The sequence below is a fragment of the Hyalella azteca genome, unplaced genomic scaffold (genome assembly GCF_000764305.2).
Source record: "Hyalella azteca isolate HAZT.00-mixed unplaced genomic scaffold, Hazt_2.0.2 contig3744, whole genome shotgun sequence".
Classification (NCBI taxonomy): domain Eukaryota; kingdom Metazoa; phylum Arthropoda; class Malacostraca; order Amphipoda; family Hyalellidae; genus Hyalella; species Hyalella azteca.
Genome location: NW_025933982.1, coordinates 72,835 through 93,901, shown reverse-complemented (window position 1 = coordinate 93,901; position 21,067 = coordinate 72,835). Strand labels below are relative to the sequence as shown.

General features: G+C 41.2%; 1 protein-coding gene across 1 annotated transcript; it reads left to right on the top strand.

Annotated features, from left to right (window-relative positions):
• The first annotated feature begins 6,002 nt into the window (after positions 1-6,002).
• Positions 6,003-18,929, top strand: LOC108666188 (methylcrotonoyl-CoA carboxylase beta chain, mitochondrial). The gene is made up of 11 exons (XM_018153014.2): positions 6,003-6,153; positions 6,841-6,946; positions 9,160-9,307; positions 11,586-11,826; positions 12,119-12,297; positions 13,260-13,359; positions 14,746-14,883; positions 15,540-15,711; positions 16,091-16,247; positions 17,032-17,146; positions 17,898-18,929. The coding sequence occupies exons 1-11, from the start codon at positions 6,031-6,033 to the stop codon at positions 18,099-18,101; spliced, it is 1,683 nt and encodes a 560-aa protein (XP_018008503.1). The 5' UTR covers positions 6,003-6,030; the 3' UTR covers positions 18,102-18,929.
• Positions 18,930-21,067: the final 2,138 nt, after the last annotated feature.

The window sequence follows — 21,067 nt, the reverse complement described above, 5'->3', positions numbered from 1 at the left end:
CATGTGTAAATTCTCTCTTACATGCTATCAAGCTCATCCATCACCTCTATTGACCTTGTACAAACAAGGACAAAGAGGCCAGCTTTCCTTACCAAGAAGTCCAACATAACATAAGCTCTCAGGCCCAACGGTCACCCTTGTGGCTGTCCTGTGGCTTTCAGTCCACCCAACGTGGACACCTTGAAAAGAAGAAGAAGAAGAAGAAGGGGGTTCGAGAGACTGCGAGCTGCGGTCGACGACGGACGCTGGGTAACTTGCTCTGCGGATTTCTTGTATTACGTTAATTTAATTGTGATAGTAAGAAAATCTCATTCTGATTATCTGCTATAAAGATATTTTGCGAGTGGGAGATACAGGAGAGTTTTTAACTTTAAAAATGGCCCGCTACAAGCGGGGGTGGCTGCTGCCTGCTGGCTTCATCATGTGATTCATATGATCATATCTGAGTCAGATCATAACTCAGATGAAGACGCTGACTAAGCCCAGGCCATGATTGGTTGTTGAGATTGTGATGCCATGATTGCCATCCTCTCCAAGTGTCCAGACTGTGTCTGTCACTCACTCACTGTGAACTGTGATTGATTGTGTCATATGTTTTGTCACTTTAGTGTACTGGTTTATTTAATACCCTTCTAGAATTTCAGCCTAATTTTTATTATTTGGCCGTGGCCCCGTTTGCTAGGAATTCACCAATGAAGAACTTACTCAACTTCTCAAGCATCAAGCCCTGGCCTCTGAACTCTGAAGGACAGGACAATGAGGACATCAGGGAGCCACTGCAGAAAAAATTTTCATGGGACTGGCACGGGAGAGACTAGGAGAGTCCATAGTCCATACTCCATATTCCATAATGACCTCTATGTTCAAACTTCAAAGTCATTTTTCTGAGCAGCAACTTGCCTTTGTAATTGTATGTGAGTATTGGCTACTAACGTTTTGAAGTACCGTACACACATTTGTTGGCAAAAAATGACAATGTTGTTAGTTGTTACTTGTTAGTGCCAGAGATTTGGCCACAGGCCCTCAATGCTCTGACATGTAATAGCTTATATCCCCGACATGTATGATGTAGTTAGGATTGCACACATACAGGAACACAAAGCCACAAAGGTGCCAGTCCCCACTCTCCTCCCCTAATCCCCTTTGCCTCCGGGCTTGGGCCTTCCCCACACCAACTTCCCCTGACCTCACCCCACTGTGCAGGGAGTGGATGAATATTGCAAGATCTTTGGCGACGCTTCAGTAGCCAAATTTTCGCCTTCAGAAGATCTTGCCGACACATTTAGATTGAAATTCTTGCATTTAATATATTTCTCAGTCTTCGGCCAACTATTTAGAAAAAAGTAAGGTTTCCGGTGCGTTGGATGGAATACGATGCACCGAAGCTTGTCCGGAAATCAGTTGCGATGAGTTCCCGCAAAAAATGTAAACAATGTTTTTTCGATTGCATAGTTTCGGTCACATTAGAGTGGTCAGACTGCTTTATTACATGTTCAGTTGACACTTGCTGTACAATCGGACTGTTTTTAGGGTAAAATTAGTTATTTGGGTAACACGTGCATGCAACCTTGTAACTAAGTTCGTGGCTTGTAAATAGTTCGTCATTACTCAGCGTAAATGGCTTTTCATTAAAAATTACCCGGCGACGCATCTTTAAAATGGCCGGCGACGCTTTGGGCTTAAAAATCCATATATTGGCGACGCTGCATCCACCCTCTGCATAGTGGACCTCACCTCTGCCAGCTCTGTGTCCTTATAAAATGCCACTTGAGAGAAACTGTGGCAACTGTAACTCACCACCCTGGTCCACCCGGCCGTTGGGCCATATTGGGCTTTTCGTAAGATGCTCTTGACAAATGACAATCAATCAATCATAACAAACAAAAAAAATTTGTTGGCCATGTTTCCTCTTTCAACCAAGTTTTGCTTCATTAGCTTTCAAACTCAATGCTGTGCGGTATTATTGCAGATTAACTACATCAAAAAAAAAAGGGTGTTTTTTTTTTAATTATATGTTTTTTGGGGTGTAGATTACGAATCTGAAATCCATTTTTGGCGGTCGGCATCGGAAAACCGATTTTTTTTAAGTTACGTAACCCCCATGTTAGTAAATAAAGGTGAGTGGGTAACGTAAGTTACGTAACCCCCATGTTAGTAAGTCGCGAAAAAAATCGGTTTTCTGATGCCGACCGCCAAAAATGGATTTCAGATTCGTAATCTACACCCCAAAAAACATATAATTAAAAAGAAAAAAACACCCTTTTTTTGGATGTAGTTAATCTGCAATAATACCTGCTGTGCAGACAGTTTCCTTTGGTCCATAAATGGAAAGTGCTTAAGAAAGTCTTTGCTAATTTAGACTGTGCCTGGTATACAGCCCCTGAAATATGTGGTTTCAAGTTCATGCTCCTGGTGAATCCTAACTAGCAATGGAATGAGGCAATATCTGGGTATCTGCTTCTTGGTACTCATTCAGCTGTCAGCTTCATTTAGCTGTCAGCTCTCTGTGTTTTTGACTGAGAATTGTAGAATGGAAGCAAGTTAAGCTACTGGAAATATGTGGATTTTTGGGTGAATGCATGTCCATCTCAAGACTGTGATTGATGGTGATGTCATCCACACCAGAGTCCAGATTGTTATTGGTTGGTGGGGTTGTGATGTCATCCACTCCAGGCTGTTATTGGTTGGTGGGATTCAGGGATTGTGATGTCATCCACACCAGACTGTTATTGATTGGTGCAATTATGATGTCATCCACTTCAGGCTGTTATTGGTTGGTGGGATTGTAATGTCATCCACACCAGACTGTTATTGGTTAGTGCAATTATGATGTCATCCACTTCAGGCTGTTATTGGTTGGTGGGATTGTGATGTCATGACAGTGTGGAATCCTGGAGGGGTATTAAATTAACCTGTAGTACACCCAGCAAATTGGAAAGGCCATGACAAAACCAATCACAGTCTGTAGTGGATGACATCACAATACCACAACCAATAAAAGCCTGGAGTGGATGATATCACAATCCCATCAACCAGAAACAGCCTGGAGTATATGACATTGCAATTCCACCAACCAGTAACAGCCTGGAGTGGATAAAATCACAATCCCACCAGCCAATCAGTCTGGAGTGGATGACATCACAATCCTACCAACCAATCACAGTCTGGAAAGGATGACATCACAATCCCATCAAGAAATAACAGTCTGGAGTGGATGACATTGCAATTCTATCAACCAAAAACAGTCTGGAGTGGATGACATGTTGACTGATTATGAACTAAGGAGAAACTGATCATCAATGTCATCATATGCATCCCCTGCTTCTTGTCATTGCTTGAATGTCACTTGCAGCAATTGTAATTTGTCTGTGCCAGTAATTACATACAAGCCATATTAATTGTAATGCAAATGTGTATGCCAATCATGGCACTAGGCCAAACAATTGTAATGCACATATGTCTATGCCAATCAATGTGCATTGCCATTATGATTGTAAATTGCAATCTGTGGAGAAGCTTATTTGGTGACCATTCAGGGTGCTGAAAGTGTAAGAATATCTAAAGATCAGCATCAGCAGTGTGACATGCCTGAGTACACCTACAACAGGGAGCTGTCAGACTTCCACATTACAAAGGAGGCAGTGAGGAAGCAGTTGGCGAGCTTGAAAAAGGACAAAGCTCCAGGCCCTGATGACATCATCCTCCATCTGCTTGCTGAACTTGCTGAACCTCTTGCCAAGCCCATTGCCATCATCTTTAGGAAGTCCCTGGAGTCTGGCACCATAGCCGGAGACTGGAGAACCGCAGACGTGACCCCCATCTTCAAAAAGGGCAGTCGCCTTCTAGCCAGCAACTACAGGCCCGTCAGTTTGACCTGCATTTTATGCAAGTGCATGGAGGCCCTCGTCAGGGAGCAGATCGTTGACCAACTTCAGCGCAACAGCCTGATCAGCCGAAAGCAGCATGGCTTCACCAAGGGGCGGTCTTGTGTCACCCAGCTTCTTGAGACCCTAGACATCTGGACTGAGGCCCTAGACAAAGGAGGATCCATCAATGCGGTCTACTTGGACTACTTGAAAGCGTTTGACAGTGTGCCACACAGACAACTTGTAGCAAAGGTGGAGGCTCATGGCATCAAGGGGTGAGTACACCAGTGGGTCAGAGATTTTTTGGCAAACTGGACCCAGCAAGTCATTGTGAACGGCGTGTCAAGTCCAGCAGATGTACGGAGCGGTATTCCGCAGGGAAGCTGTTTAGGGCCCATTTGCTTTGTATTGTACATCAATAATCTACTGCGCCATGTCCAGAGCCACATCAAGCTCTTTGCAGATGATACCAAGGTCTTCGCCTGCAGTGACATCCCAGAGGCAAGAAAAACCCTGCAGGAGGACCTGGACAGACTCTACAAGTGTTCTATAGACTGGCAGCTGCGCTTCCACCCCGAAAAGTGCAACCTTTGAACCTGCTTTGCCTTGGATATGCCAGCCGCTAGCAACACCGTCCAGTACATCATGAGAGGCTGCAATGCTCAAGGCAAAGAGAATGTGATCCCACTGAAGGAAAGCAACACCAAAAAAGATCTGGGAGTAGTAATCAACAGGGACCTGAGCTTCAAAAGCCAAGTTGCGCAAGCAACAGCTAAGGCGAACAGAGTACTGGGTGTTATAAGGCAAACCTTCAACTTCATCACGCCTGAGATCTTCATCCAGCTCTACAAATCCCTTGTTTGACCAATGCTCAAGTATGGCCACTCAGTCTGGCAGCCAAGGCACAAGACTCTGTGCTCCAACCTGGAGGATGTTCGGAGGAGGGCAACCAAGCTTATCGCAAGCCTCAAGGACAAGCCATACCCAGAACGCCTTGCCTTGCTTGGTCTACCCAGCTTGGAGCACAGAAGACTAAGAGGAGACATGATCAATGCTTTCAAGTACGTCCACGGCGCCTATGAAGCTGACCGCCCCAGCTGCACCTTCACGACTGCAGAAATACCCGTGGGAACAGCCTGAAACTTGCCAAGGGCTGCTGCAGACTGAACATCAGAGCCCTTCAAGATCAGGCTTGACAAGCACTGGGCGACACGCAAAGAACTTTACGACCCCTAATGCTGTCATTAGCTCCCCTTTTGGCACTTCTGACTAACTGCTAGCCACGCATGCGACAAATAGTCAAGAAGCAATCTAACCAGGCCAAATAGTCAAGAAGCAACCCCCCAACCAGGCGTGGTGAACAGGCCGTAAGGCCTTTTACACTGAACTTGTCAAGTATCAATAAGTATCAAGTAGCAGAAAAATGTACATCTTCAGAAGATCTACCTTTAAATATTGATTTTCATATATTATTTAATTGTTGGCGATGATTACTACTGCACAAGCAGAACAAAAGAAGATACACTGGTGGCTGAGGTCCATTGCCATCCAAAGATTGTGATTTAGATTGATATGATTTGGTGATGCTTGATTATTGACACAGATATATGCACATAATGATTGCTGCAGGCAATGGATGTAAGCTATCCAAACGAGCAAGAGATACATGTGGTGATGGTTGAATACTACTGGCCACACCACAATGCATCCTGAATATTGATTGCGATGTTGTGACCTTAAAAACCACACCTTGGTGATGCATTTGCCAATGATTGCACCTTGGTGACTGCTGTTTGCTTTGATAAGGCCTCTGCATCTCTTTGGTGCAATGAATTTGGCATCAATATTGTGCCATACTTTACTGTCAAGGGCTGTTCCATAAATAGTAACTTTTATGGATTTTATAGTGACAATGGCCCTGGTGTGAATTTTTTTACAACTTTTGACAATTATAACGTAGTAGTAATGTAAAGTTCATCTGTAGATTCATTGAGAAAACATAATATGATCAGTTAATTTGCTAACAATTTTGGTTATCATCTGTGAATAGAAAACAAATATGAACTATGACCAATGTTGCTCTCATTAAATTTAAACTAAAATTTTAATATTGTTTTTTTTTTTTCTCAATGTGTTCTTTATTTTACTAGGTTTACTGTGTAATATGTCTTCCAGTTTGAGATTGTATGCATCAAGAGCAATTTTAAGGAGCATTCAGAGATGCTATCACAATGATACTGTCAACATCATTGGTACTTCACCAGATAAAAACTCTCCTGAATATCAGGTGAGAAACTGAGATGCAACCTCAAATGATGAATAATGCATAATTATCTGTGAAATTTGTTTACATTTTAGTAACTATGATCATCTAGTTTACTTTTTTATTTTTTATATGTAGGTATTTAGTTTGAAACTTTTTCACATTTTTCTTACTCTGAGATAGAGATAATATATTTTTTTAATTCTATTGATTCTGCCTGTTTATCATTTAAAGTAATTAAAATTTGTAATTGACCTGTACAATATCTCCCATAGTTCACTAAAGATACCCGTAAAATGGGGTGCCTTGAACAATTGACGGGGGTGACTTGGACCATTCTGACTGAGAAAAAAAAAATATTTTCTTGTTTGATCTAGAAAAATTGTGTTGATGACTCTTGAAATGCTGTGAGATAACCTACAAATGTAATGAAAAGATATATTTTATATATTTACTATGGGATTTTACCTTGATATATTATATGGTATACATTCATATATTTGCAGTTTTATTAATTGAAAGGTGATATATGCACAGTACTCTGCTCTTGGCATATTTAGGATCTTGTGCAATTAGGATTATTGGATTGTGATTTTGATTTGCTATGCTACCATCATATTGAGAAGATTTTTCTCAACAATACATACATATTATAAGGGCTGCTGATTCTCTATGCTTGTTTTCTGTTGCTGATTTCTTTGCTTTCCTCAGGACAATGCAGCACGGATGTCCAAGCTTGTATCAGAGTTACGGGATAAGGTAGCAAAGATTGCAGATGGGGGAGGAGAGAAGGCAGTTGCACGGCATGTCAGTAAAGGTTGGTAAAATTGTTGCCATCTATTGAAAAATCGTAATTAAATAAGTACCTAGTCTCCCTTGTAGAATAATAACCAATTTTCAATAAAAAAACATTGTATCTCCCTTACGTTAATTCTTTGGATTGCTCTTTTATTAATGATATGATTCCAATCCTGCCTGATGGCAGTTCCTCCATATGTTGAGCTTAACTCCTACATGTTAAATTGTGCTTTTCCTATTTATTATACTAAGTTCTAATAGATATATACCGTATCTCCACTGCAATATAATATACATATTAGGGTAGAGCTTGATGCTGTAGAAAACTCATTGAGTAATTTTACTGTTGTTGAGAGAACATATGAAATTGTTCCTCAACAACTTGTCTTCTAGACGGAATTCAAATTCCAATCTACTGCAAGTTGATAATGCTACTATTTTCCTTGTTTTATGTAAAGTAATGTTCTATGTGATCATTTAGTGCTTACAAATTCTTCCTTCCTCTCAAAGAAGGAATAAAGAAATCAAATGTAATTCTTTATCATTTTTCCTCTGCCTTGCTTGCAACATCACACATTCTCATATTTAAAAAATAACCTAAAGTCAATGAAAGCAAAGCTAATGACTGGCACTGCAAACAATTATAAAACCTTTGATTTTTGGTTTTGTTTGTTTTAGTTTGGAATTTCAGAATTAAAAGATGAGTATTATAACTGAAGCTTGAGCAGCAGAAAATTATTGTATGGAAGAGCAGATGCTTGAGGTGCAGATGTTCAGGTTTCCAGGAAGAAAATTTCTTACACACGCCACACATTTTAAATAATTTTTTTTCTGATCATGACACCGCCTATGACTAATTATCTAGGAAACGTCATGCATTGCCCTGCTAAGCACACATATTATTCTTCTGGAAGTAGCAGTGCTGAGAAAAACATAAATTAGAATTCATTATGCTCTTATTACAACACTTCTCTTTAACTTCACTTCTTGTTTGTCTGTCTGTCTGCTACAAATCTTGTAATCAAAATTTAATACACTTCTACTTATCCTATCGATCTGAAATTTTGCCCACTTGTGTAAAGTTGGAGACAATGCATGAATCAATTGTCAAAATAAATGATTTTAGGAATGAAAAAAATTTTTTTTTTTAATATTAAAAAAAATTGAAAAATAATTTTGTCAGCTACGGTGCAAATCTTATAACTGATATTTGATACACTTTTACCTGTCTAATTGATCTGAAATTTTGCATACTGGTGTGAAATCAGAAGCAATGCACGAATCAATTAACAGAATAAATAATTTTGAAAAAAAAATGTATAAAAAATTTATAGGTACCTATATATTTAAAAAATTGAAAAGGTAATTTTTTAATTTTTGAAAATTAGATGAGAAATTCATTGTACATCTGTAAGATTGGAGATACTGGATTCTTTGGAAGTGTTGTCTTTAAAAAGTAGTTTTTAAACATATATTATTTTTATTCACCTTTCAGCCGGCTCCATTTGATATGCTGTAAGCCACTTTCACAGGGAAAGAGATGCCTTCCTCCATCACACTACTTCTACTGTAGTTATTGCTTAATAATGGCACTGCCTCCAGCTGTCCAACCAGTATTTGAGATTATCATGCCGGAGCATAGCACTTATTTGTCACAGTCTCTAATGGCTCTGAAAAACAGAAGTCTCAACCTCGTCTGTTTCTGAGGGAAGCTTGGTAACTGTCAAAAGCTGAAACTCCTTTTCTAGAAAGTATCACTGGCTGGTGATTGACCTTCTCTTTGCAAATTAGGTCAGGTATAAGTTCCCTTGTCAAAGAGCAATAGGAAAACATTGCCCTACAACTCAGACATTATTCCTGCTTGTTTTTTCACTCAGTGTTTTATCTTTGTTAACAAATCCAATTTCTGTTGTTTAACAATGCGCGTTAGCCTTTGGAAGAAACTTATTGTTTGTATTAATTGAGAATTTATATCAATGCTGCTTGCTCAATTGTTTTGCTCATCATACACGTGTCTTCTGGTTCAATGTAAAGTTTTTATAGTCACTTGTACTCTACTTATCTCCTTGCTCTGCAAGTACGTCTAGTAAACATCAGATTATTTACTGTATAGCAGCGACAACACTACTACTGTAATGAAAAATTGGTATACATGTAAGCTGGTCAGGAACAATTGGTAATACCTTAGTATTTTTTTTTTTTTGCCTTGAAAGTGATGGAAATTATTTCCAGGTAAGCTGGTGGCCCGAGACAGGATAGACGTTTTATTGGACCCCAGCACTCCGTTCCTCGAGCTCTCCCAGCTTGCTGGCTATGACATGTACGGCAGCGAGGAGGTGCCAGCAGGCGGCATCATCACTGGCATTGGCAGGGTCAGAGGGTGAGGTGGCAGCGAGGCAAATCAATTAAATTAATGTTTGTGATTCAGGGCATGGCTTCAATTTTTGTTGCTAGTCTATAGCAAAATTCAAGTGCTTCCAGAAATTGTTCAGGATGCTATATTTTCATTTTTGTAAAAGAAAAGCAAATTAATATATAATTATGCAAATCAATTAAATCAATGTTTGTGATTCAGGGCATGGCTTAAGTTTTTGTTGCTTATGCTAGTCTATAGAAAAATTCAAGTGCTCCCAGAAATTATTCAGGTTGGCATATTTTCATTTTTGTAAATCAAAAGCAAATTAATATCAAATTCTACAAATAAAAATTGAAATGAATGTGATTGTGTGTGATTGGCTGCTTTATTTGCCTTCTTTGATTTCTCATATACAAGCAATAAAATGTAGATAATATTAGAATCATATCTGTCAATGTATGAACTAATGGTTTCATACACGGGTTGGTATTTTGAAATTTTCTAGGATTCATAAATCTAAAGCATCGAGCTAAAGCTAGCATTTAAAAACTTCCTTTTGATAGCATTAAGTAGCGCTGTCTGGCTTGAAGGTGCATAGCTGAATGAGATGGAGTGCACGGCACTAGTACGTTTACTACAAGTACAATAACTTATTCCAGAACCGCTATCAAAGTATGATAAAGTGCAATAAATGATTTTCTTCTGCTGATATTCTCATAAAATTGAAATTCTGTGCTGTTTTTGCTGCATGGAATTCTCCTAGTTTCAATCTTACCCAATTTGGGTACCAGACAATTTATGTAAAGTACTTAGAAATGTTTATATAAAGCCCCGTAAAACCAAGGATGTAAATTACGTGCCGTTGGTCTGAATCGCATCATTTTAACATCTCTTGTGAAATGTTCCTTTATCAACTCTTAGTTTTAATTTGCAGGAAAATCTGCAAGGGATTTTTACTTACTTAGTAAATTATTTCAGAGCTTCTATGGGGATTGTTAGCTGGTCGATTATTCTTGGATGTGCCAAAGATAACTTTGGCACAAAGTTATCAAGATAACAACATCAAGATAACAAAGATCCTTTTGTTGATCTTAGGCTTGACTATCAAAATTTATAATATTAGGCTATAAATCGTACTGTGGAACTGGTAGTTAACTTTAATTGTAATTTGTTGATTGCAGAATACGCAATAATTATGATGTTTGCTCCCTGACTTCTAAAAAAAACTTTTATGGGTTTTAGGACTAACTGCTTCAGCTTCTGTTCATTTTGATTAAATATGATCCAAACAGCAATTTAGCTTTTGAATTTGCTTCACTTTCCTTTCATGAATCAAGAATTATTACATAAATGTGTTTGTCTGCGCTCGCGATTCCTCAAATTTATATATTTTTTATAGAAGCAATATTCTGAAGTTTCTACGCTAGTAATTTGAGGTTGATAGTTTAAAATTTTTTTCTTGCACTCAATCATACTTTGACTTCACTTCTGAAATTATTTCCAAAAGATTACAAATCTTTCTCATGAAGAAGTAGAGAAGTTTATGGTATTTGAAACCTGTTTGAATGCCCACCTCATTAATCTTGTATGCCTTCATAACAAGCAGGACGCCATGATGGTGTCTGGAAAAGGTTTTGTTCATTTTAAGCTACAACCCCTGGTTACTGAAGATTTGAAATCCTGGCTCGTTATCAATCAGAAAATTAGCTTGAAAAATCCTAATTTAGCTCTCATCTGCTTTGGATTGCTGATAGATTGCTTATGTTATTTTTGCTGCTGTTATGTTATGTTGTAATGTCTACCGTGCAAGTCTTGGTATGCCAATCAACTTTATTTGAATTTTCGAGGTGTTAATAGAGGTTATATTTTTATTGTGCTTATGTTATGTATCATTGCTATTTTTTACTGTTTAATTGTAGGTTATTGATTCTTGGTTCTTAATAGTTGCTAAATATTTAACTTGCCTCTTTTGATATCTTTTAAAGGGTGTAAATGCAGATAAACATCTAACTAGAATCGTGCTTTGTGCACTTAATGTATGTTCTATTCTAATAGAAAGTGAGAAGCTTAAACCCCATTTCCATCAATTTGATCCACCGTTTGGGGGCAAATAATGTGCGTGTGTGAGGCTGAAGAAGGCGTGAGTGCTTCAGTGCTCTAATGCTCATGTCTCCGTGTGTGCTGCCCGCTATTGATATTGAAAAATGTCTTGTGAATTTGAGAGAAAGCTGCCTTGCAATATGAATTTACCTGATAGCATATGGAAAAAATCATGTTTTAAATAGTAAGTTTTTATGTTCAGGACTGAGTGCGTGATCGTAGCCAACGACGCGACAGTGAAGGGCGGCAGCTACTACCCCATCACCGTCAAGAAGCACCTCAGGGCCCAGGAAATAGCATTAGAGAATAACCTGCCCTGCATTTACCTGGTGGACTCTGGCGGGGCTAATCTCCCCAGACAGGCCGAGGTGTTCCCTGACAGGGACCATTTCGGCAGGATATTCTTCAACCAAGCCACCATGTCGGCTAAGGGAATTGCTCAGGTCAATTGCCTTTATTTGAGTAATGTTTACCAATTAGCTTAGCTCATTTTTAGCGCATTTTCTCATTTATGGAAAAAATGCACTATTGTGCTCGCCATGTCCGTCTGTCTGTCTGTCTGTCTGTCCGTCCGTCCGTCTGTCTGTCTGTCTGTCTGTCTGTCTGTCTGTCCGTCCGTCCGTCTGTCTGTCTGTCTGTCTGTCTGTCCGTCCGTCCGTCTNGGTAGTGTCACAAGTGTCGTGATGGCTGTGATGACTAACGTGTCACAAGTGCCGTGATGGCTGTGGTGTTCAGATCGCTGTGGTGCTGGGGTCGTGCACGGCGGGAGGCGCGTATGTGCCCGCCATGTCGGACGAGTCCATCATCGTGCGGCGGCAGGGCACCATCTTCCTGGCGGGGCCGCCGCTCGTGGCCGCCGCCACCGGCGAGCAGATCTCGGCCGAGGACCTCGGCGGGGCAGACCTCCACTGCAGGTCTGGGCCGCCGAGTGTACAGATGTCGAGATGGTTAAATGCTTATAATGTCACTCGTTTGCTTGAATCGCAAATTCACTAAGAACTTAAAAGCAAAGAAAACTCCACAGAAATTCATAGTATCTTCAAAGAAAACGTTTCGGAGTCCAGCTCCATCGTCAGTTTGAAAATTCTAGAACACAGATAAATCAGTAATTAGTTGAGTCAACATTAAAACAAAAAACCTAAGCTGTAAAAACCTACATTTTTACAATTTCAAGCCGGTAAGAGCTAAAAGCTAAATTCAAATTAGGCCTCTTTTTAAAAATATGCAATGATTCTAAAATGCGCAAATCAGAAATACTGGAACTAGAAGCTAAAACTTTGAAGTCACTGTCAGAAACTGGAACATCGCACTGCTCGGCGTGAGCCCGCACAGCCAAATGAAGGGGGCGGCCCCCTCATGGATCTGGACTCTGAACCATTTTTTTACAGATACTATGAATTTTTGTGGAGTTTTCTTTATTTTTAAGTCGTTAGTAAGTTAAATGCTACCGTATTTTATTACATTCTACATGTTGAGGAGGTTAAATGCTATTTTATTCTATACTACATGTTGAGAAAGTTGAATGTTTTTTTTATTCTGTTCTACATCTTGAGAAAGTTAGATATTATTTTATTCTCTTCTACATGTTGCGAAAGTTAGTTATTATTTTATTCTGTACTATATGTTGAGACAGTTAAATGCTACTTTATTCTATTCCACATGTTGAGAAGGTTAAATGCTATTTTATTTTCTTCTACATCTTGAGAAATTTAGATATTATTTTATTCTCTTCTACATGTTGCGAAAGTTAGTTATTATTTTATTCTGTTCTATTTGATAAGAAAATCAAATGTCTTGCTGCAAGATATATGGTGCAATAAATGTTAGTGGAGCTTCGGCTAGCACGGCGGATTGATTGATAATTAGTTTTGTTCAGGACGTCAGGCGTGACTGACCACTACGCCGTGGACGACACGCACGCCCTGCACCTGGCGAGGCGGGTCGTGGGCACCCTCAACAGGAACACCGCCCTGCAGGTAACGCTACAGCTCCTTAGTCTTGCTAACCAGAGGCCATACTTTCAAAACTCGCTAAGTGAACGTAAGTACTTACGCCCTATTTTCTTGTCTATGATTGGTGGATTTTGCTTGAAAGGCCGTCAATGATTGGCTGATGAACTTACGATCTCTTTACTTTTTTGACGGTATAGGCCCAGGGCTCATACTTTCAAAAAAAGTTAACAGATCGTAAGTTCATCAGCTAATCATTGACGGCCTTTCAAGCAAAATCCACCAATTATAGACAAGAAAATAGAGCGTAAGTACTTACGTTCACTTTGAGTTTTGAAGGTATGGCTCCAGGCCGTAGTTTGTTGTTCTTACTGCAACTGTAGGATAACTTAGCCTTGCTTACCAGGCCGTAGTTTGCTGTTCTTACCGCAACTGTAGGATAACTTAGCCTTGCTATCCAGGCCGTAGTTTGTTGTTCTTACCGCAACTGAAGGATAACTTAGCCTTGCTTACCAGGCCGTAGTTTGCTGTATTTTCTCCAATTGTTGAACATTTTTGCTGTCACGAGCTCCTAATCTCGGAAGACAAGAAATTCCTACGCTCAGTTTTGTATAGAGCAAGTCCCGAGTACAGAAAAGAAATGACGAAATACCTCTGTTTGAAAACTGGTGCTGTGGTTCAGAATCCTAATTGCGGTATTGTCTCCTTCAATTTAAAACAAAACGGGATCTTCCATCATTAGTATGCTTTAAAAGCTAGCACAAGAAAATTTTAACAGTAAACACGCTGCATATTGATTTGCATAGCGTAAAATATCTTCATGAAAACGTTTCGTTGACGAGCTCCACCATCAGGTTAAGATATTTTCTTTAATTCAAGTACAATCAACAGTGATAATCTGAATAAACACGAAACAACGGCGTCCTCTTCTCGAAGTATGCGCTCAATAGCACGCACTTTACACAGCTCTACTGCCAACCCAACATCTCACTCATATTTCTACCAAATATTTTTCGTGGATATTCTTATTTTCGCTGCTGAGTTTTTGGACTGATTCTGGAAACGTTTACACGATATGGTGAATTTTCGTAGCATTTTCTTTGTTTTTTAAATTCTTGGAGAACGGTGGCTTTTGTATTGAATACTTGCATTCTTGAACAGTGATGAAACTCAGTTTGGATTCTAGAGTAGTGTGATTGACATCAAGTAGTTGAGCAGATCAATTAACCTTTAATCAGATTTCATTGGTTTAATGTTTAATATTTTATTGGTGTCCTGTGTGAATTAAAATGTAAAAACGACGTCGTCCACGGTGAAGCACATCAATGTATGCTGAAATTAACTTAATTATAAAATAAGTAATGATAATGGCCTGTCCTTGCTACCATCATTGAATGTCTTTTATAATTCCAGCCGCCGGTGGCTGTAGAGGAGCCGGTGCACGCAGCAGAGGAGCTCTACGGCATCATCGGGGACAACCTCAAGAAAGTCTTCGACGTGAGGGAGGTCATCGCAAGGGTCTTGGATGGCTCGCAGTTTGACGAGTTTAAAGTGAGCGAGTTATTGTTCTCTTTTTCATAATAGGATTCGAGGAGATATCAGACGAGTAAATAGTGAGCGAGTTATTGTTCTCTTTTTTATAATAGGATTCGAGGAGATATCAGACAAGTAAATCCAATCAGTGGTAGGCTTTTCAGTTTATTGTTCACCATATCAATTACATAGAAAGACATAAATTATTACTATTCAGTCCGAGTAATGTAAGTCGTTTCTCTGAGCCACTGTTGCAGAAGCGCTGGGTAAAGATCTTGTATGTTAAGATGGCATAAAACCTTGTTTATTACTTCACTAATCTACTTGTTACCTTGACCGTTGGTACTGTGCTCACACGCTGCTTGTCGTGCCAACGCGTCGTGCTAATGCTTCTTATATGCGCTTAGCAAATGTAGGGGGACTGGAATCTAATATAATACACTGATAAATACACTAATGAAATATACGGATAAAATATACTAATGAAATACACTAATGAAATACCCTAGTAAAATACACTAATAAAATATAAAAAAAAACACTCAGGAAATGTATTGGGAGAGCAATCTAATATAATACCTACACTAATAAAATACATTGATAAAATGCACTAATGAAGTTTACTGATAAAATCCCCTAGGAAAATACTCTAATAAGATATAAAATGCACGCAGCAAATGTACGGGGAGACGCTGGTGTGCGGGTTCGGGCGGCTGTTCGGTCACCGCGTGGGGGTGGTCGGCAACAACGGCGTCCTCTTCTCAGAGTCTGCACTCAAAGGCACACACTTCATCCAGCTCTGCTGCCAGCGCAACATCCCTCTCATATTCCTACAAAATATCACAGGTTCATATACTATTTTCAAACGTGTTATTATTTCATTTAGCCTTTTGATTTTTTTTTAACATTTATTATTGATGTGTCAGTCGACATTACTCGTCAAATGTTTCCCAATGTGAGATTTTTTGAGGTAATTTCTCAGTATTTAAGAGTGCAGGATTTCCAACATTAATAATGATTATGTTTTCTCATTATATTTTTGTAGCTAGATACGTAGTAGCATAAAGACCCTGCTGTGCTGTGCACCAATAGCCGTCATGGTGCTGTGCACCAATAACCGTCATGGTATTGTGCACCAATAACCGTTATGTTACTATGCACCAATAACCGTTATGTTACTATGCACCAATAACCGTTATGTTACTAAGCACCAATAACCGCGCAGGGTTCATGGTGGGGCGGGACGCGGAGGCGGGCGGCATCGCTAAGAACGGAGCCAAGATGGTGACGGCCGTGTCCTGCGCCAAGGTGCCTAAGCTGACCGTCATCATCGGAGGGTCATACGGCGCCGGCAACTACGGCATGTGTGGCCGTGCTTACGGGTCAGCCTAACTTAACCTAGCCTAACCTAACATAACCTAACCTAACCTAACATAACCTAGCTTAAACTAACCTAATCTAGCCTAATATAACCTAACCTAACCTTAAGGTTCAACATTTGATGGCGGCCGCTGCCTTTACTTGAGTCAACCGTGATGTTCGGCTCGTTACAGAATTTTTCGCTACTTTAGTTCAATCCCCGGTCACAATCCATCATTTTAGTAGCTGATGTGGAGCTATTTGGAAGTCTGGAGATGGTTAACTGGTTCAATGTTTCAAATTTTAAAAAATGTTATGAGAGAATTAAAATATGGAATTTTATTCGAGACATTTAGTGCATGATTACCATCAAAGCTACATTATTATATCGACGGCTATCTCTGACGCAACTCTGTCTCTTTCCTCGCCTGTAGATATTTCCCTCACCACGTTCATGTTCTCTCAACACCTGATATAGGACTTGCATCCACTGTATGTTAACATGTCATAAAACCTTGTTTATTATTTCATTAATCAACTTGTTACCGTAGCATTGCGTAGTAAGCGATCTCAAAGCTATAACCGAGCAAACAGTTTCCAAATCTTCTCTTCCTCCACATTTGTTGATTTTTCTAATATAAGTTATTATCTGGTTTGCACATGTTGACTGCGCCTGGTATTCATATGCCTTCCCTGCAATTGAATTTGTTCCTCGATTCAAATTTATATGTTTCGACATTATTTGTTGAATATAATTGTGCCAAGATGTAATATATTATTTCCAGTAAGTAAGCCTTATGTGAGCAGGCCGCGCTTCCTGTTCATGTGGCCGAACGCGCGCATCAGCGTGATGGGGGGCGAGCAGGCGGCGGGGGTCCTGGCGCAGATCACGCGTGACCAGCGCCTCAGGGAGGGCAAGCAGGTCACCACTTCTTACAACTGTCCTTAATGCTTGTTCTTAGTGGGTCTATTAGTAGTGATGGGTCTGCTGGCCCTGGCAGGTCTGTTGGCCCTGACAGGTCTGTTGGCTCTGGCAGGTCTGTTGGCCCTGGCAGGTCTGTTGGCCCTGGCAGGTCTGTTGGCCCTGGCAGGTCTGTTGGCCCTGGCAGGTCTGTTGGCCCTGGCAGGTCTGTTGGACCTGGCAGGTCTGTTGGACCTGGCAGGTCTATTGGCCCTGGCAGGTCTATTGGCCCTGGCAGGTCTATTGGCCCCTGGCAGGCCTATTGGTCCTGGCAGGACTGTTAGCCAAAGCACGTTTTTCGGTCTTGTTAAGGCTTCTGGCTCTGACAGGTCTCCCGACCAAGATGTACCTATTTTGTTCGGTTATCCCAATACAAGAACAATGAATGGCTTTATTAAATTTATGTTTATGCATCGCTACTCTGAGAACTAACTCCGTTATTATTTAGTATAAAGATGAGATTAATTTGGCACACTTATAAATTTGATGTGTATCTCTGTCATCCAAAGTGGTGCTGTCAATAAACGCTTGATCCTCAAATTATTAAAAAATTAATAAATATAAATTATTCATGACCTAGTTCAGACTCAGCTGATTTTGAATGAGTCAGAACCTTTTAATTTCTAATTTCTTGCTCTGTGCTCTAAGTCGATATATTTTTGGTCCAGTATCTTAGGTGTTCTGACTGAGAATTTTCAAACTCAATTTGCAGTTCAGCGCCGAAGAAGAAGCGGCGCTGAAGGCTCCCATCATCGAGCGGTTTGAGCACGAGGGCTCGCCGTACTACTCGAGCGCCCGCCTGTGGGACGACGGCGTCATCGATCCCGCGGACACGCGTCCCGTGCTGGGCATGGCGCTCTGTGCCGCCCTCAACGCCCCCCTGCCGCCCACGCGCTACGGCGTCTTCAGGATGTAATGGCGCCCTCAACGCCCCCCTGCCGCCGACGCGCTACGGCGTCTTCAGGATGTAACGGCGCCCGCAACGCCCCCCTGCCGCCCACGCGCTACGGCGTCTTCAGGATGTAACGTCGCCCTCAACGCCCCCCTGCCGCCCACGCGCTACGGCGTCTTCAGGATGTAACGGCGCCCTCAACGCCCCCCTGCCGCCCACGCGCTTCTACATCTTCAGGATGTAGAAGCCCTAATTGTAGCTCCGGAAATTTGCCGACTGGACTCGCACTTCACTGCCGCAAGCAAATAAATTTTAGTAATTTACATGCGTTGAATGTCGGAAAAAAGTTTGGCAATGCCATATGGTTATAAATTATTTTTATTTTATATTTTAAGGAATATTTATGTTCATGTTTACGTTTCTGATCATACTAAATTTTATGCTGTTCCATAGGCTAGTCAAGTGTGTTGTCTTCTATGGGGAACCTCTCTCTGCCCAAGTCGTTTTCCGTGGTTTGAATCCATCCTACTGATAGAATATCGTTCCCTTTATGTTCGTGCAAGTTGACTCTATGGATTCAATTGTTATTTTATGCATTTAATAATTAAATGGACCTGTGAAATTTTCAAATAACCACAAGGATGGCACGCCTCGCGCAGCTCTGAGACCACAGCTTGTTTGCAAGTATGGCGAGGAAGACATGACATACTTCTTAACTTGTACAATAATTGTGAATAGCTCGTGCTTCGATTTTAGTAAAGCTTCTGTGATAGAATTTAGTAGGCATGTTTGTATAATGTTGAAACTAATAAAAATGTAATTAATCATTAAAATTGAATTTTTCTGTGTAAAGTGTCTTTTATTGGAGAACGAGAAAACTAACCTGGCGTTGCCTGGCATTGTGTGAGAGGTTTACCTGGCGTTGGCCTGGTGTGAATTTACTCGTAGCTTGAATAACGGAACAATTTATGAGTGGCACTCGGAGCTGCTGTGGCCCGAGCGTTATACCCGAACTGGGCAGTCAGAGATGAAGTGATTGTAAAGTGCAGGGGATATAACATATCCCTTCACGTGGACTGATTTAAAGAGATATTAGGTTCTGAGGTAGAGGCAGGACACCAGTCTGCCTCAAAGGCAACAGCTAAACCAGCGTAAAGTTAGGGGTGGAGGTCGAATGCTGTTATGTGCGTGGCAGACGCTGCTGAATGCATTCGAGAGGTCAATGGTGGCTGTCGCCGTACTTTGAAGCCCGTCTTGATTTGAAGTGCTAGCGGGTAACGAGCTGTGGCTGTGAAGTGATGCGTTTTGAAGCCATGCTCTGACGGAGTGGCGGCGATGGATACTACTAGGTACGGAAGTAGCCGCTTTAAGATTTTATTTGCTAAAAAAGAAAAAAATAGTGTAACGTGATGGGTTTCTACGCTTCGCGATGGGAATGATTGATAATTGAATTTTTGTAAGTGACCGGGATAAAGGATGCGGATATCGTTGGAAAGGTGAGGAAGATACTGAAGACCTCGGGGGCTCATGGTGCACTGTTAGGCCTTGGGCGGAGGATGTTCAGGGTACGTCGAAGGCGAGCTTCAACTGATTAACAGAAAAATGGAGGAAGACGCTTTCCATAGGCACCCAGATCGAATGCGGCTCACGCTACGGCGGATAGTGAGCGGGGGGGGGGNGGGGGGGGGGGGGAGAACGAAAACAGAAACTGCTCGAAGAATGTGGTGGCGGTCTTGCAATAGTCAGTCATGAAAATATCCGGTCAAATGAAACGATATTAGATCTTCTGTGAACGAGGCACGAAAAGGAACAGAATCGGCGACAGGCCACATCAGGCCTGCACTTCAGCGCCGAGATCAATATGCTATGAATGTTATGATAGAGAGTGAAATTTAACTATGGCTTGGTTAGGAGTTGGTCAAAAGCGCGTTCCGGCAAGCGAGCCGAGAAAGATCCAATGCTCTGATGGGTGCATGCGTTTGTTTCATGACTTAGGTGGGTCTGCCTGGTCCCTAATGATTTTAGATTTGCCACCCACCACGGATCTTCTTCCATGGATTTTACTCGCTCAGGTTATTCAACTCAACTTCCCGGATCACCAGTCTCAAGAGGTGGATGAAGCGCTGCCGTGGGTCTTCCGTGAAATTTGTGCCAGACGCTTGCCAGGATACTGCCTCATATATACGGATGGCTCAGTAAGACCACCTCAATCTGAGGGTACTGGATTAGCTATCCCATATCTATCCCGCCTCGATTTTAGCCACTCAATCATCCCTGCAGAGTTTTATGGCATACTAAAAGCGATGAAATAAATATTGGGCAACCGCATGCTACCAGCAGTCATTTGTACAGTCTATAATTTCAACAACTCATCCTGCAACCATTCCACAAGAATTACTCACACCTCACTGCAGCTATTCACCATCATCTTCTTCAACTTCCGAGGAGAGAAATGCATTTCCAGTGGATCCCAAGTCCCTCGGGCATACAGAGCAATGAGGAAGCCGACAGAATTGCAAATCCGGCTGCGACGGCTGATGACCTACTGGCAGATATACCATTTGAATTATCTGAGCTTAACTCTATTGTACAAAAGAAATCTGGTAATTTTGGCAAGCCAAGTGGACATCAGTTCGTGGCCTACTCGCCCTGGGAAAAAGCAAATTATCAGTTCGATCATGGTCTATCCGCAAGATACAAACACGCCGATTTGTGACACTCTTTACTCGGCTTAGCCATAGCACTTATCCACTGAACAATGAAGGACCTTTACCAAATCCGTCAAGCCCCCTCACCACAGTGCCTATCGTCACGGGGCTCCTCGTGCGCGATGCCTTTGCACCAGGACCTTGTGCAATGGCCAGGAAACCTGGCATCGCTACCTCATCTCTTACAAGAAATTTGAAGAAGCCCGTGCTCTGCTGCGTCGACGAGTAAACTCGCATGAAGTCCTTGCTCTCAGTGCTGCTTTACTGTTGGGAGGTGACATC